General features: G+C 39.5%; 3 protein-coding genes across 4 annotated transcripts; 1 reads left to right on the forward strand and 2 right to left on the reverse strand.

Moving 5' to 3' along the window:
* The first annotated feature begins 324 nt into the window (after positions 1-324).
* On the forward strand, positions 325-3829 carry LOC103966588 (sialyltransferase-like protein 1). The gene is made up of 11 exons (XM_009379763.3): positions 325-619; positions 729-808; positions 1047-1133; positions 1232-1309; positions 1398-1489; positions 1619-1820; positions 2014-2104; positions 2265-2323; positions 2434-2582; positions 2827-2908; positions 3016-3829. The coding sequence occupies exons 1-11, from the start codon at positions 493-495 to the stop codon at positions 3394-3396; spliced, it is 1428 nt and encodes a 475-aa protein (XP_009378038.2). The 5' UTR covers positions 325-492; the 3' UTR covers positions 3397-3829.
* Positions 3830-5324: 1495 nt separating this feature from the next.
* LOC103966587 (aspartokinase 2, chloroplastic) lies at positions 5325-9658 on the reverse strand. Of its 2 annotated transcripts, none has more exons than XM_009379762.3 (14): positions 9382-9658; positions 8678-9223; positions 8489-8571; positions 8349-8389; positions 7992-8146; positions 7704-7853; positions 7521-7616; positions 7318-7434; positions 6941-7060; positions 6763-6855; positions 6564-6680; positions 6176-6292; positions 5964-6026; positions 5325-5722 (listed from the first exon to the last, which is right to left on the reverse strand). In XM_009379762.3, exons 2-14 carry the CDS (start codon positions 9083-9085, stop codon positions 5582-5584), a joined length of 1701 nt encoding a protein of 566 aa, XP_009378037.2. In that variant the 5' UTR covers positions 9086-9223; positions 9382-9658; the 3' UTR covers positions 5325-5581. The 2 variants fall into 2 exon arrangements, with proteins under 2 accessions (XP_009378037.2, XP_009378035.2); XM_009379760.3 differs by having other exon boundaries at positions 6558-6680; positions 9382-9657.
* Positions 9659-10693: 1035 nt separating this feature from the next.
* LOC125474792 (transcription factor ICE1-like) lies at positions 10694-13754 on the reverse strand. Its single transcript, XM_048578787.1, has 3 exons — positions 12597-13754; positions 11876-12097; positions 10694-11775 (listed from the first exon to the last, which is right to left on the reverse strand). The coding sequence occupies exons 1-3, from the start codon at positions 13686-13688 to the stop codon at positions 11584-11586; spliced, it is 1506 nt and encodes a 501-aa protein (XP_048434744.1). The 5' UTR covers positions 13689-13754; the 3' UTR covers positions 10694-11583.
* Between the last annotated feature and the right edge of the window lie 1360 nt (positions 13755-15114).

Raw genomic sequence — 15114 nt, forward strand, 5'->3', positions numbered from 1 at the left:
TAAAAATTAAAAAAAAAAAAAAAAAAAGGTGGTAATTGCTGTGGCATATATTCAAGGAGGGAGAAGATAGGAGAGGAAAATTGGTAAAGCGAGTAGAGGAATTTGTTTTTCTAAGTAATACAAACGCGATGGACAAACAAAAGTAATAGATACATTAATGCTAATAGGGAAGGTTTTCTAGATTTCATAAGATCCATATCCATAATCGACTAGGATTTATATTGTTAAACATGTTATAATTTTAACTACAACGTTAACATGAAAACGTGATAGAATGGAGTGGCAATCATGTTATTATTTTGAATTATGTATGTGATAGTTAAGACAGTGAAGAATCAATTGCGTTGCTTGTCTGGTAATTCAACTGGTTTCCTTGGCAAATTGTCCTGGCTTGTATCCTTCACTGAATCACAAGCTCAGCCTCGAATCTCGAGCTTCTAGAACAGACTTGATGCTGTTATTGTTCGTTCGAGGAGTAGTAGTAGTAGAGCAATGAGAAGTCACAAAGCGGCGTCGAGTAACAACCACCTCAACCGGCGGCCCACTATTCTCTACCTGGTTTGCGCCGTCGCCTTCTTCTCTCTTTTCCTTTTCGCCATCCAATCCTCTTTATTCGCAGGTCCTCCCTCCTCACTCGCCTTCATATCCTTTCCTTTAAATCAAAACTAAACACTGTGTTTCACTCGTAATTCCAAATCTTTAGCATTAATTATATGTATCCAATCCAGGTAATCACAAGTTACATCTCCACACTCAACATGATGTTCGGGTTTTATCGGAATTTCAGTCTACTGTTACGCAATGCGTGGTTAGTTTCTCTTAATTTCCTTTATTTTCACTCGATCTGACCCTGCCCTTTTCAATCCATCTTTTCCTTCAAATCCCTAATTCAAGCTGTTGATTCAGTTTTAGGACTTCAATTTTGTATATTTTTGCGTTGTGCTCATCTAAGAAATCTTTTGTTTCTCTTCTTTCTTCATTTTTCTGTAATTTTGGTGAGTTTTTGTGTTGGATATGAGTTCTTACGAAGGTTAAGATAAATGTAGGCAAACAGAGGGCTTGGTCTGACTGCGCACATTATCGACCATTGCAATCTGAATCTTAAGTTCCCGGACGGAACTAACAGCACCTGGGTCCGTATTCTACCCTTTACCTTCTCACCACAATTTCATCTTGAATTCTTGTACTAGTCTGGTCTCCGAGTGCTAAATACTTGAGACTCGAATTGCAGTATAATGAGCAGTTTAAAACTTTTGAAGCGCTCGAGTACCACTACAATGTTTGCGAGGCACTTCTTTTATGGGAGCAGGTTTGTCTCTCTCCTACCATCTGTCTTAAGTTTAATTACCTCCTTACGCCAATTCTTTGTACTGATGCTTATTTAAGGATGGATGCAGTACCGGAACATGACGACTGTATTGACAAGGGAGTATCTAGATGTTCGGCCTAAAGGTTGGGAGGAGTATGCAGCACAAAGGATAGCACAATTGTATGTTCGTCTACACATTATCTCTTCCAAACCTGTGCTTGATTTCTGCCAATAGATTATAGCATACAAATGCCTACGAACCTACACTCCATCTGTTTTTTTCTTACATATGGTTTTTTTTGGTTGTAGGGGAACTAAGAAATGCTACAATAAGACACTTTGTGAGGAACATCTTAATGTGATACTACCAGCAAAGCCACCTTTTCATCCTCGGCAATTTCGCACATGTGCAGTTGTTGGAAATTCAGGAGATCTTTTGAAGACGGAGTTTGGAGAAGAGATTGATAGTCATGATGCTGTTTTAAGGGATAATGAGGCTCCTGTTAATGAGGTAAAATAGCATGTTTGTTTCCTAGCATTGGTGAATATATGGATTTATTCTTTCATGACAGCCTTTGATTCTTCTGGGGTTCTAATTGGAACCACTGGTATTCTGTTATGTTCACTCCTTTTATAGGCAATAGAAGGAATAATAGGCACTAGTTTGGTTGATAAAATTCTCATTTAGTCTTTCATATGTGTAGAAATATGCCAAGTATGTGGGTCTGAAGAGAGATTTTCGGCTTGTTGTAAGGGGTGCTGCTCGAAACATGGTTGCCATATTAAATGGGTCCGGTATGCTTCTAATATTTTGTGTTTAAATTTTTATTTCTTACTTTTGTGTGGTCAAGTTAAGTTGTGCCTGCTGTATTAGATAAGTCCTAACCTTCATGGCACTTCACAAAAAGTTACTCAAGTGTGTTTTCATATTTGCAACTTTCCCTTTCTTATGCAGCTGATGAGGTACTTATAATCAAAAGTGTTACACACAAAGACTTTAATGCAATGATCAAGGTGAAGTTCACATCTAAGGAGGCCAATATATTTCTTTCTTTCTTAGAATATAGTTAACACACCCCATTTTCTGAGATTTCACAAACATTTTGGATCCTAACATATTGCAGGGTATTACAAATCCAGTCTACCTTTTCCAAGGTATTGTGCTCCGCCGAGGTGCCAAAGGAACTGGAATGAAATCAATAGAACTAGCACTATCTATGTGCGACGTTGTTGACATATATGGTTTCACTGTTGATCCTGGCTATACTGAATGGTTTGTTTCCTTTGGCTTTTACTTGATACATTGTTGTTGTTTATTGGCTGGCATTATTATAGCAAGCAAGGAACCTGTTTATATTCATGCCTTTGCATGTGAATATAAGTTTCTTTTGCATTTCTGATCACGCAGTGTTATGGTTCAGTTGATGCCCTCTAGTTTATATATTATTTGTATCAACTCAGGTGTGACATTGATTGTATGTCTTCTTATGGCTTACCAATTTGCTGCTTTATTGTAGGACACGCTACTTCTCTACACCTAGGAAAGGTCATAATCCACTTCAAGGAAGGGCATACTACCAGCTCCTAGAGTGCCTTGGTGTAAGAACATACACATTTTTTCTTTATAGAATGTATCGAAAATGCAGGCGCATGCTTGAATTCTCATCACCGAATGATTCAACTTTTAGCTTTTTTTTATATGTCAGGTTATTAGAATCCATTCTCCCATGAGATCTAAGAGAAAGCAAGATTGGTCAGATGTTCCAAGTCGAGAAATGATAGGCAGAGCTCATGCAGCTGCATTGCGATTAAAGAGGGGTGAGGCTGGTGACTTGGGACAGTTTGGTAGTTGCAAGGTGTCCGGCAATGTGGACCCTGACAAAGTTGGGCCTGTCTCAGGCTCTCCAGACATGAGTGATAAAAGAAAGTTTTCAAATTACAATAAATGGGAAGTTTTGCCCTTCAAGAGTCTGAGGAAGGAGGCACAGGACCACTATATTCAAATGGAAGGTGTTTCTCTTTACAAAATGGATGGCAATAAGTTGGATGACCTAGTATGCGTGAGGCATTCCTTATCAGATGTCTAGCCAAGAAATATCCTGCGTTTGAGTCTTTATGGATTTAACTTGGATGGTTAAGAGCAGACCCAGCCGTGTGTTCCCGGTTTCTCCTTGACTTGTTGAAATTTCAGTGAGATGGTCTTCATCCCGGTGGATTATGGAACGCGACTTGTCTTACTTCTCTCGTTATACTTGGATCAGTGGTCGTGACATGGGAGGAATCTGAAGCTGCCTTGCAGTGGGAGAGATGTCGACAAAAATCGAATTCTTGTATTTTTTGGGTTACATTTGTAGAGATTTTTGGAAGTGGAAAGATGTATGGAATACGCATATATGGTGGCTTAATTAATGATTGTAATAGATTCTTTTCAGTGTATACTACATAGATATTCGTTATCCAACGGAGGAATGTAAACTGATTTAAGTGACACTTTGTTTTATTCGAGGAAATTTCAGTGTCCTTTTTTGTAGACGATTAAGCTTGTATATTGGGTTGTATGGTTGTTTCGTTTATGTTTGAGCATCACCATACAACTATTGGCAAGGCGCATCTTTCAACCATACAACAATATATGACATATGTCGTAGATTCAACTGTAAGTATCATTTATTACTTTGAAAGAAAAGGTGATCCCGTCTCATCTAATGATTAAAACATCTGCTGCATAACATACCATGGGACCCACTCGCTAATCTATGTTAAATACCTCTAGCATCCTTGTCTTTTTACGAAAGGAACGTGTGACATATGAATCATATGAATCATGTCTTTTTACAGAAGGAACATTCAGCTGCGCGCTTCGCCTTCACTTCCTCAACCATCCATTGTTTTCCAATTTCCATATGAATCATGTGACAGCATTTAGATCGTCAAATGCGCTCCTCAAATTTAAAACTCCCAACTCCAAGACCAAATCCAAGAGTGTATGAATCCCCAAAACCGTTCCTTAATCCCAACCTCGACGCCCAGAAATCCGTTGATTCCCGTATCGTCAAGATGGTTTTCGATCCCCACACATGCCGCTCCAATTTTCTGGTCAAGAACTTCCTAAATCGAGACAGTTGTTCGACCAAATGCCTCACCAAAACACCATCTCCACAAGCATGATGATTTCCAGCTACGTCAACTCCAGCAATCTTTCCAAGGCCGACATGCATAGGTGGGGGAACTAAGCCGGATTATGTGGTCATCAGTACTAAGCTCGTGCAAAATTCATAAGAACCAAGAATTGGCAGATTGAGCAGCAGACCGACTTTTCAATATGGCAAAGCTTAGGGATGCAGGTGCTTATGTCAGCATGTCAAATATCTATGCAGGAACAGGTCAGTGAGAGACTGTTGGCAAGGTGAAGAAGGCAATGAGGGAGAGAGGAATCAGAAAGACTACAGCATATAGTTGGGTTGAAATCAATCACAAAACTCATGTGTTTACAGCGAATGACAAGAGCCACCCGCAGAGTGCAAAGATTATGAACAAGATTGACGTGTTGGCCTAGGAGATGGAAAAGGAAGGATACAAGCCAGATACAAGCTGTGCCCTGCACAAGGATGAGGAAATAAAAGTGGAGTCTCTGAAATATCACAGCGAACGCTTAGCAATTGCTTTTGCATTGATCAGCACACCAGAGGGATCACCGATGGTGGTGATGAAGAACTTGCGAGCTTGCAAGGACTGCCATGCCGCAGTTAAGGTGATCACGAAGATTGTTGGGCGGGAAGTAACAGTTAGAGACTCAAGGAGGTTCCATCATTTACGAGACGGGCTAGCATCTTTTCATTAACACCATGGCATAATCCTTAAGCCACATTGAAAGTTTGAGAAAATGATGGGCAAATATTTCTCTCTTGCGATTGTAGGTTTTTCCTCCAAATCCTTCGTCTAGGTACCAGAACAACATTTAATCAAAAACAATTCACAAGAATGACAATTTTTGCACCCCGATCATTGGGCGGGATTTCACAACCAGAACCCTTGCTCATTCTTTATTTCACCAAAAATACAATTCATTCCTAGTTAACTCCTTGCAACACAAGCATTACATTATCCAGCATGATACAATATAGGTGGCGATGCCACCTCTTCAATTCTAAGCTGACAGCCGAAGGGGCAGAGATTTTCCCCATAAATGGTAAAACTAATGACTAAAGCTGAAAATCATAAGCTGTTTAAACTAACAGGTCATTTTCAAAGAATCGAAGAATTGAATCTCGTTCAATGTTGCTCTGACACTAAGAGAGAACCATTCTCGGATCCACGTTCTACTTCAAAGAGATCATTTCCAAAGAAAGCCTGGTGGAGAGCCCTAACGCACTGCTCCGCTTCATTATCATTTACAACCAAAGAGATATTAACCTGGCCAGTGGTAATAGCTAAACGGTGAGTTCATCTACCACAACGATCAAATGCGTAAACATTTCATAGGAAGTCAACTGTAACCACACTATTCATTCATGAATCACGTCCAATGGAAAATTAACCAGGATTTAGAAGAGTGAGAAAAATCACAGATAGACACAAACAGTCAAATCAAAATTTTGCTATCTGTTTTACTGCTAATAGGAAAAGGGGCAAAACTAGTGTTGTTAGGAGATACCTTGGATGCACCCTGAGAGATCATCTGAACATTGACACCAATGGTTCGAAGAACCTGAAATGCCTGCCACATACGACCAAAAATGTCAATACCAAAATCAAATATACATGAACAAAGGGATAGCTAATGTTGACTGAACAATTGCAGTAGACCAGAGAACAAAAGCAATTTAGGGGACATTTTTAACTACTTAGCAAAACACAATACAGCACCTTCTCTAGTATCAGTGATGACCTCTGCACATTTCCAATGAGAGATATAATTGATCTGTGCTGAAGAAGATTGACAACAGCAATTTTCTCAAGTTCCTCCACAACATGGTCAAGTTCCTGCAAGGAAGATGCAGTATTCAATGAGATTTTATGTAACAATTACAAGCGAAAATTGACTGCTCAACCATCTTCACTTCAAATATGTTGTGTGCGCGTGATTGGCTACAATTTTTCCACAACGTGCACCAACAAGAAGGAACATACATAAGATGAAAAATCATAAAAAAAACACATGCAGACAATTTAATAAAGCTTAGATGCATGTGTCAAGTAACTCCAGAAAATCATAAACAGTAAGAGCAAATGGAAGATGAGATCATACGCTTGCCTGCTGAATAAGCTCTCTGCTCCAAAGCTTTGAGGGATCCAGTGTCAAGGAAATACTAACTTCACTGGTAGCAACAACATCAACTGATATGCCCAAATCTTCGAAAGTTGTAAATACCTATATGGAAAATATTATAAATATAAGCCACCAAGTTATCAAGAGGACAACCAACAGAAACAAGGTAATTTGTTTTCTTCACCTTAGCAAGAAATCCATATTGACCCAGCATGCGAGTGCTAACAATATCCAACATAGTCACGTTCCTTTTCAAAACGATGCTTGTTAATACAGCCTGCAATTGAGACAGAGAAAAATTCAATGAAGTATCGAGCATTTTATGACAGTGGTGCTCAATTTTCCAGCAGACTACTACAAACCTTGCTCATATCTCTTGCATGGGTAATGACAGTACCGGGAGCATTGGGGTTGTATGAATTTTTAACCCTCACTGGAATATCAGCCTCTCTGGCTGGTCTCATGGACTGTGGATGCAAGACCTGCAAGAAGGAAAGAAAAATTATTAAATCATGTTTTTTTTCTTGTTGAAAGAACACAGGTGTAACTAAAATACAGGTGGTTTAAGAGCTTATTGACTACTCCAAAGCACAACTAATCATTAGAACAGGAAAACTAAGTATTTAAAGTCAGAAAAAAACCAGATTAAATAAGTTGGAGAACCTTGCACCTAATATTGGCACTTGTTAATAAGAGAAGTATTGCAGATATTATCAACATTTAGCATCACTGTTAATACCTGAGCACCAAAATATGCAAGTTCAGCAGCCTCTTCAAATGTCAAATAAGGTACAGGTTCAGCAAGCGGATATATGTTAGGATCACATGTCAAAACACCATCAACATCCTTCCACACCTGTAAGACATTGAAAAATAGGTCATATTTTGCTACTTTTAAAAGAACTAGGAACTTGAGCAAAATTATTTTTTATTCAAACATACCTGAATTTCTCGTAACCCCAATGCTTTACCAAGGGTTGTAGCTGTCAAATCACTGCCACCTCTACCCAATGTAGTCACAGCACATGATTTCCATCCCTGCAACCAGCAAAACAGTGTCAATGGTGTTAATAGTTGAACCTTTTCAAAAATAGAATATATGTTGAAGTTAGCCAGAAGAGACACCTTTCCAAGGAAACCAGTAACAATTGGAATAGCAGGATCACATATCCAATCACCCTGTACCCTCTTTGCGACAGCTGGATAAGTAGCCTCCAAGATATCCGCATTTGTGAAGTCATCTGTGGTTATAAACCCAATTTCAAAGGCATCATACTGCCAAAGCAACAAACACAATTATATTAACTTGCTATCAGCAAGAATGGTGCTAACAAACAATTAGGATTTCTCAGAAATTACAGCTGGAAATTTGCAACCACTTCCACAATTACATTAAATTGGGAAAGAACATACTTGGCGGGCTTTAACACCAATCTTATTCAGATAGGCAGCAAAGAGCCTTGTGGACATGCATTCCCCAAATGAAACCAGATAGTCTTTTGTTCGTAAAGTCAACTCTTTCATCATAGCAATTCCCTTCAGAAGTTGTTCCAGTTCTTCCAGGTGTGCTGCGAATCAGAGATAACAGGAAAAGCCATATAAATCAGTAGGATTACAATGAACATGGTATACACAGCCATGCTAACTGAACAGCCAAGGCTTTAGGCTGCTTAAAACTTTGGACAAATTTGGACTTGCCAATATGCAAAACAAGGATCATTGCATTAAAAAAACAACGGACTTTACGTGCTGATAAGAAAAGAAACTCACATGATATGATAGAGCTGTCCACTCCAAGTTCTTCCACGGTCCTATTCAAAATAGGATGGTGCACAGTGAGAAGAAATAAAAAATTGAATTATTTTTCCTAAAAAATCGCACAAGAAAAATAAATATTCCGCTGCACTCACCTGAGGTGTAATTCTTTTATGAAGCTCAACTCATCAATCATAGATACATTGGTGACACCGCAAGTGACGGCCTTTTCTCCTGCCTACTCATGAGCAACCAATTTGACCATCATTTGTTGTTATTCATAAGAAATGAAGGGATAAAAGGTTGGATGACAAGATCTAAGTGATATTTATATAATGTGGTACCAGTAAGAGTTTGTTAGTTGTCTTTCCCATGGCAGAAAGAACAATGACAGGCCTCTCTTGTGGGAAGCTGAGTATAAGATGAGCAACCTCTCTCATTCTCTCTGCAGAGGCCACCGAGGAGCCACCAAACTTCATGACGCAAGTCAATTGTTTCTCATTGTCACTAAGGCTTTGATTGTCAGTCTGTTTCTTTTCAAGAACATCCGCAATTCCTCCCTCGCAACTGACTCTCAAAACCCTGCTCGTACAAGAAAAGTTTTTAGCACCTGGAAAGAATCCATTGCTGGAAGCGACACCAGTAGCGAAACGAAGACGTTGCGACCATAGTGGTTGCTTGAATCGCAAAGATCTTTCTGGGGATGCAGGGCACAGAGTTTTAACTCGGGAAAAATGCAAGGCAGTTTCCATTCTAAAATAAGTTATTTCAACGAATGACGTGAATGGGGAGTGTCTGAATCAGTTGATTGTTATGGCGTACAGAGCTACGCACTCAAGATCCCAACACAACCGGTTTATCAAATTTAGAACTTTTAGCAGTAGCTCAATCTGCAAAATTCCATAACTTGAGTGAATAATTTCAGAACTAAACAAACATCTAAAAGGACATACAGAGATAAGTAAAAGACAGAGGGGCAATTAACTCATTTGCATTGATATATAAATACAACACACACAACACAAGGATTAGAGAGATTGAAAAGTACCTTGAGATGATTGGCAGATCAATGAGATGAGAGCTAACCAAACGTAGAGCCTCCAAGCCTACAACAAGGGAACGAGAGAGGCGGCAGAGGAGGCGGCAGAGGCTCTGTGGTCCGTCGTAGATTCAGAGCATTGAGAGGGGGAGCTGGCGGCGAAGCTCTCTCAATACTCGAGGAATGCGGAAGGAACAGCGGAAAGACAACACACACAACAAACAAACCAAACCCAACCCTGGCGGCGCCTCTTCTTTTCAACCGCGTTGTGTTACGTTGTTTGTTGAATGAATGAATGGAAATCGTGGAATGCCCAACGTGTTTCTTATTTTTTTCTATTTCTTTTAGAATGTGTTATCTATATACCTCATTTTATTGATTATAGATCATTTATTAATTTATGTCCGTTAATCTTATTCAATTCATCTGATCCAACGGTTGAAAATTAAAAAAATGTAAGAGAAGTAAAAAATAATGTGTGGATATGACATCGCTTTCTTTTTCATTAAATAAATTCCTTCTCTTATGTGTTTTCATATTTTTATCAGGAAAGTGGAACCGACGGTGGAGACTCAATCTTTATAGGTTCACATGATACGAGCGTTATTGACCGTTCGATGAGGATGGCGGGGGTAGATCTCACGGTGGAAAATGGTTATGTCTCGAATAATGTCGTAGGGGAGCGCACTGAGTGAGGGATCGAGACGCCGCTGACAGAAAATGTGAGGTTGGCGATTTAAAAATAGAAAAGTTGAATCTCTGACCAAAAAAAAAAGAAATTCAAATTAAATTAAATTTAAGGTTTCTTTTTTTCAAAAGAAAATTGAAAAACCGAAAGAAGTTGGATCAAACGTGGACCATACCTGCCTCTGTCTCCCATGGTGCGGTCCGTGTAGACACGGATGTCGGTTGCTGTGTGAACTTAATTTATTTGGAAGTTATTTTTAAAATAATTAAAATGTTTTTAGTGAGAGTGTTTTTTGAGTAACTTGTGGTTTTTATGGGAAGGTTCGTTTTTAGAATTCACTTGTATTTTAATTAAAATTGATTTTAAAAACGTTTTCAATCATTTTAAAAGCACTTTAAAAAAAATCACTAGTACTGTAATCTTCTTTGCCTTCTTGCACTAATTGCAAAAGAAGCAGTGGGCTGTTTATTCTTTCTCGGGTACTAATTTGCATCTCGAGTTGCAAGCTTGACCTAATCTAGCTTAGAGTAGTAACATTACTTATAAATAAAAACAAACTCACGAACACACATTGTAGCCTACTGATAATATCACCCATGCATGCACAAGTAAAATACAGTTGAGACGAAGAAATTAACTTCAAGAGCTGAAGTTAGTTACTGAAGATAACAGAGCAGTTTTGCCTGATGATTCAACACAACATAATCCACTGCAACAAAACAGATGATAAAAAACTAAACCTACGGACATCGTTGGCTGAAATGCTTCTAGTTGAGCTCTATAGGCTCTACCGATGGAACGAAGAGAGGAGTAGGAAGCCGCTGCATTTACAAACTAGCTACTCCATTAGTTGAGTTGAGGGAGGTACAAACAAACCACACTACTAGTTAGTGCCTGCCCGCCTTCATGTCTCCCAATTGTAAGGCTCCAATTTGTATTGCTCGAGTAACAGTTACATCATCATATTATGAAATCCGGCTGAATCCAAAAGTACTGCTTTTATTTGCTCTGGCAAGAACTGGTTTTCCCTGCATTGCTGTTTAACATACAAGGGATTAGGTTTTGTGTGTCCATACAAAACCCAAAAAGATTTACTAGTGCGAAAGATACGGTAAGAATACCACATTTTTGTTGCATGGCATTCCCGGAACAATGCCTCAGACACTACCAAAACAGTTTTAATGCCAATCAATTGTGACCAACCACAAAAATCTTTTCGGGATTAATCTTTATTTGAGTCTATCTTCCGAACAAAATGGACTCAAAAATTGAAGTTCAGAAGCAGCAAACATGGAAAACTCAACATTCGTATCTCCCAAAGTAAAATAGAAGATTTTTACGCAAAGTCAGGGTAATACTATATGTTACATTTGGATGTCAAAAAGTAAAGCATCAAGAATGAAAAAGAACATACATACACAAAGTCGTACGTGCGTGTGTGCGTGTGCGTGTGCGTGTGTGTTATTTTGAGTTAATACAAGTCACCCTTATACTTCATATGTAAAAACAGTCTCAGCAATTCGCTATTCGGAAAAGAAACATATCTCAGCTCGGAACACATCTAAAGTAAACCCATTGAAGCAGCTGATCACAGCCTGCTGGATGTCCAAATCAAGGTTATCCAAGGCCCTCATGGTCGAGAGAAAGAGACCTGGTCTCCGAGTACAGAACATGTGGATATTAACAGTTCGCCCTTCCCTTACCCAAACCTCCACCTGCAAAATACAGTTGAAAATTACAAGTTAAGGAAACCTCCTCGATCATACTTTACATATTAAATGCTTCAAATTATACAACCAGGTGAATAAAAGTTACCTTCGGTTGAGTTTTGGGGCTTGGCAAGGAGCTTGGGCAGAACTCTTCTTTGACACAGCAGGGAAGGGTGGATGGAGGGGGTGTCAACGGATGAAAGCTTGTTGAAAGTGGCAGCAAAGAGCTAGGTGGAGCTGAATCCAGCTCGTTATGGAGGTCATTGATCCTTTGTAGAAGCTCTTTCAAATAATCAATTGCATCCCCTAGTATGGACGCCCTATCCATCTGTGTACAACATGACAGAATACTCATTAGGTATTATGACTGATAAGCAAGAAGCCACAAATCACACAGGAAGCTGAATCCCCCAAACCATGGCCCAACTTAAGGCAATATCAAGAGCCACTGGATCTGCCATGGATTTTCCAAACTATTAACTTCTTTCGGATAAAAAGACCAATTCGATGTAAAACAACGTGAGTACTTCTCTTAATACATCAATACAATAGTATGTATACATTACCTTTTAAGTGGCTTAAATTCTATGTAATTCTAAGGCGCACATCCGGCTGTTACATTCAGCTAATTTCCGTACTTATAGTACTAGTTAAAATGAAAAATGAAAAATGAAAAAAACACTAAAGTAGAGCAAGAAACTCACATAAACTAACATAAAAAGATAGGGAAAGCACACAAAGACTACATCTTCAAAGGAACAAGGCAGAAAGAAATTAATGGAGAACTAAGTCCACTGTCGAGTATAGATAGTACAGAAAATGACTACCTTGCTTATCTTGGGTACAACAGACCTAAGCATGTAAAGCCTGTCATTGAGCTTCTTCCTCCGCCTCCTCTCCGCCATCAGATTTTTGGCCGGCAAACCCTTCTTCTTGCCCTTGCGGTCACCTCCCTCTACTCCGGTGACAGTACAGTTGGCATTCGAATTGTTTCCACCATTCTTCGCATTGTCCTCCACCTCCACTTGACTGTGCTCATTAAAATCGTTCGAGTCATAATTCAAACCAGACACATCCAGACTCTCTTCCTCCACCTCACCCTCCTCGTTCCTCTTCTTCTTCTTCTTCTTCTCCAAATTCTCCACTAGTCGTCCGTATCTTGGGGACCAAATCTCCAAATTCCCCAATTTATCAGCCCCATCACTGCCAGAGTTTTGGCGGCGCTTCTGGAAAACAGTGGGCTGAGCACCCATGGGAGGGAACAGGAGCTTAGCCCCGTTTAGCAGCTGAGCACCGGCGGAGCCATCGAAGCCTTCGAAGCCAAAGTCGCCGTCGAGTACATTGGGGTTGTCGGTCACTGGCAGCAACCGACTCGCCGGAAACTCGGCGCTCGAACTGAACTCGGGAGTACCCATCTGAGAGTGAGAATTGAGAGCCGTGAAACTCGTCAGAAGAGAGGAATTGAAAGGCTGATTTCCCTGAAAGGAGCCCAGAAACCCAGCGTCGCAGCCCAGGTCGAAGCTGCTATCAAAAGGGTTGGAGCAGACGACGTTGAGGAGAGAGGAGAAGCAGGATTTTGGAGGCAAAAACTGCTGTGGCGGCTGTGAAGGGTCGAGAGAGAATGCCTGCGACGGAGAACAGGAGGCGGAGGAGTCGTTTGGTTGCAGAGGAGCAAGTGTAGTTTCAGAAGCTTGGGTGGAAGAGAAGGCATGGAGGTCTTGAGCTGGGTTGCTGAGAATGTTGTTGGTGTACCAGTCACCTTCCAGCATTAATTTGAAGTTTGAAAAAGAAGCTCCCAAGCTCGAATCTTGGTCGTTTCTTCTGAGTTCTGCCTCATTGTTATTATTGTTTCTGGTCCAAGACACTGCGCCGTGTTCGTCTCCGCCCATCCAAGCGGTGCCGCTGGACATAGGAAGCATGACTGTCTTTCTTCACTTGTCAAAGACTTTTCTATATGATTATACTCTTTAGGGAAAGTTGTCTGAAAGAGACAAAATAAAAGGCGGGGTTCGGTTACAGAGGTTCGATAGAAAACGCGGGAAAGGAGAGCAACTTTTTGCCCAGAGTCGGGTCATCATTTTGAGAAGAAACGGAGACATAAATTCCCGATGTTTTTTCTCTAACTTTTAGCTGGGAAATGGAAATGGATTCTTTCAAGTTCGAAGGTTCAGTTTCAACAGTTTTGTGGAAGGGAACTATCACATTGGTCTCTAAACTAATTGTAATTATTGATTCACCCAATTGTCGCAATGTGGAGTAATGTTCTTTCATTTTAGGTAACTTTGTTAGAAAAATATTGCATTGGTCTCTAATCTTTGGACCGACAGAATTCATAAATTTGTCTCAGTGTGGCGTTATGTTTCTTCTTTTTAGGTAAGTTTGCCATTGCTTTTTGTACCTTATTATCAGGAAAATTTTCATTGTGACGGGAATATGGGTGGTATATTACGCGTTTTTATATAAATTGTGATAAATTATATTTTTTAAGGTTTTTTTTTTATTAGCACCCCACATTAAAATTTAATATTAAATGACTTATGACAATTTCGACTTTATTAGGTATTAAAAAAAAACAAGAAATTTCTAAATACACCCCAAATCACTTTCAACGTATTATTTGATTTCTTCAACTCTCATAACCCGTATCACCCTCCATTGTAGAACAAAACCTTAAGCAATGAAACTATAAACACATTAATTTTGAGAACAATTATTTTTTACAAATGGAACACGAGATCGATGTTTTGGAAAGCTTCAAGATTTCTAGTTCATGTGAAGTTTTGGTTATGTGACAGACATTGAACGATCATTGTTGTTGACGACCGACATGTAAAATTAGTCGACGGATAGAACCAAGGAGAGTAGAAGAGCAATGCTGGAAACGGAGTAGCTTGGGGTCTCAATCCTCCAAGATTTCCATCAGCAACGCCAGTCACTTCTGCATGCACGTAATAGAGTATGAGTTATGCTTTGTACACTCCGTTGAATTAGGCTAATGAGAAAATGAGATTCTTGAGGTGGTAACCCACAACACCTTGTTTAGGATTTGTTGAACAAAATCTCCAAGTGGAGTTGTCCTTCACGTGTGGTTGGGAGAAATTAGAAAAACTCCGGTATCCCACAGGCCTTCAGCTTCACATCGAAGGTGCTTTGGATGATATTATGTATTTGCACATCAGATGTAAAGAGTATGGAATGTATGTAGGAAATGTGGGATTTTTATAGAAAATGGATAGTGTATGTTAGGAGTGTGGGGTAAGAGGGTATTATATATAGAGAAATATGTAGGGTGTATTAAGATAATTTTTAAATAAAAAAGCAAATATGAGGTGTATTCAATAACAC

Source organism: the organism of the source record quoted next, unplaced genomic scaffold (assembly GCF_019419815.1).
Source record: "Pyrus x bretschneideri cultivar Hongxiangsu unplaced genomic scaffold, Pyrus_bretschneideri_v1 Contig13, whole genome shotgun sequence".
Classification (NCBI taxonomy): Eukaryota; Viridiplantae; Streptophyta; class Magnoliopsida; order Rosales; family Rosaceae; genus Pyrus; species Pyrus x bretschneideri.

Excerpts from the sequence above, each read along its gene's own strand:
- LOC103966587 (XM_009379760.3), bottom strand. The coding sequence starts at position 9,085 with ATGGAAACTGCCTTGCATTTTTCCCGAGTTAAAACTCTGTGCCCTGCA. Across the intron at positions 7,061-7,317 it reads TTGCATATTTTGGTGCTCAG|GTCTTGCATCCACAGTCCAT; the intron begins GTATTAACAGTG and ends TCCTTCTTGCAG. Across the intron at positions 5,723-5,963 it reads TCTCTCAGGGTGCATCCAAG|GTTAATATCTCTTTGGTTGT; the intron begins GTATCTCCTAAC and ends ACCACTGGCCAG.
- LOC103966588 (XM_009379763.3), top strand. The coding sequence starts at position 493 with ATGAGAAGTCACAAAGCGGCGTCGAGTAACAACCACCTCAACCGGCGG. Across the intron at positions 1,490-1,618 it reads GCACAAAGGATAGCACAATT|GGGAACTAAGAAATGCTACA; the intron begins GTATGTTCGTCT and ends TTTTGGTTGTAG. Across the intron at positions 2,105-2,264 it reads TGCCATATTAAATGGGTCCG|CTGATGAGGTACTTATAATC; the intron begins GTATGCTTCTAA and ends TTTCTTATGCAG.
- LOC125474792 (XM_048578787.1), bottom strand. The coding sequence starts at position 13,688 with ATGCTTCCTATGTCCAGCGGCACCGCTTGGATGGGCGGAGACGAACAC. Across the intron at positions 12,098-12,596 it reads TTGTACCCAAGATAAGCAAG|ATGGATAGGGCGTCCATACT; the intron begins GTAGTCATTTTC and ends TGTTGTACACAG. Across the intron at positions 11,776-11,875 it reads GCCCCAAAACTCAACCGAAG|GTGGAGGTTTGGGTAAGGGA; the intron begins GTAACTTTTATT and ends TGTATTTTGCAG.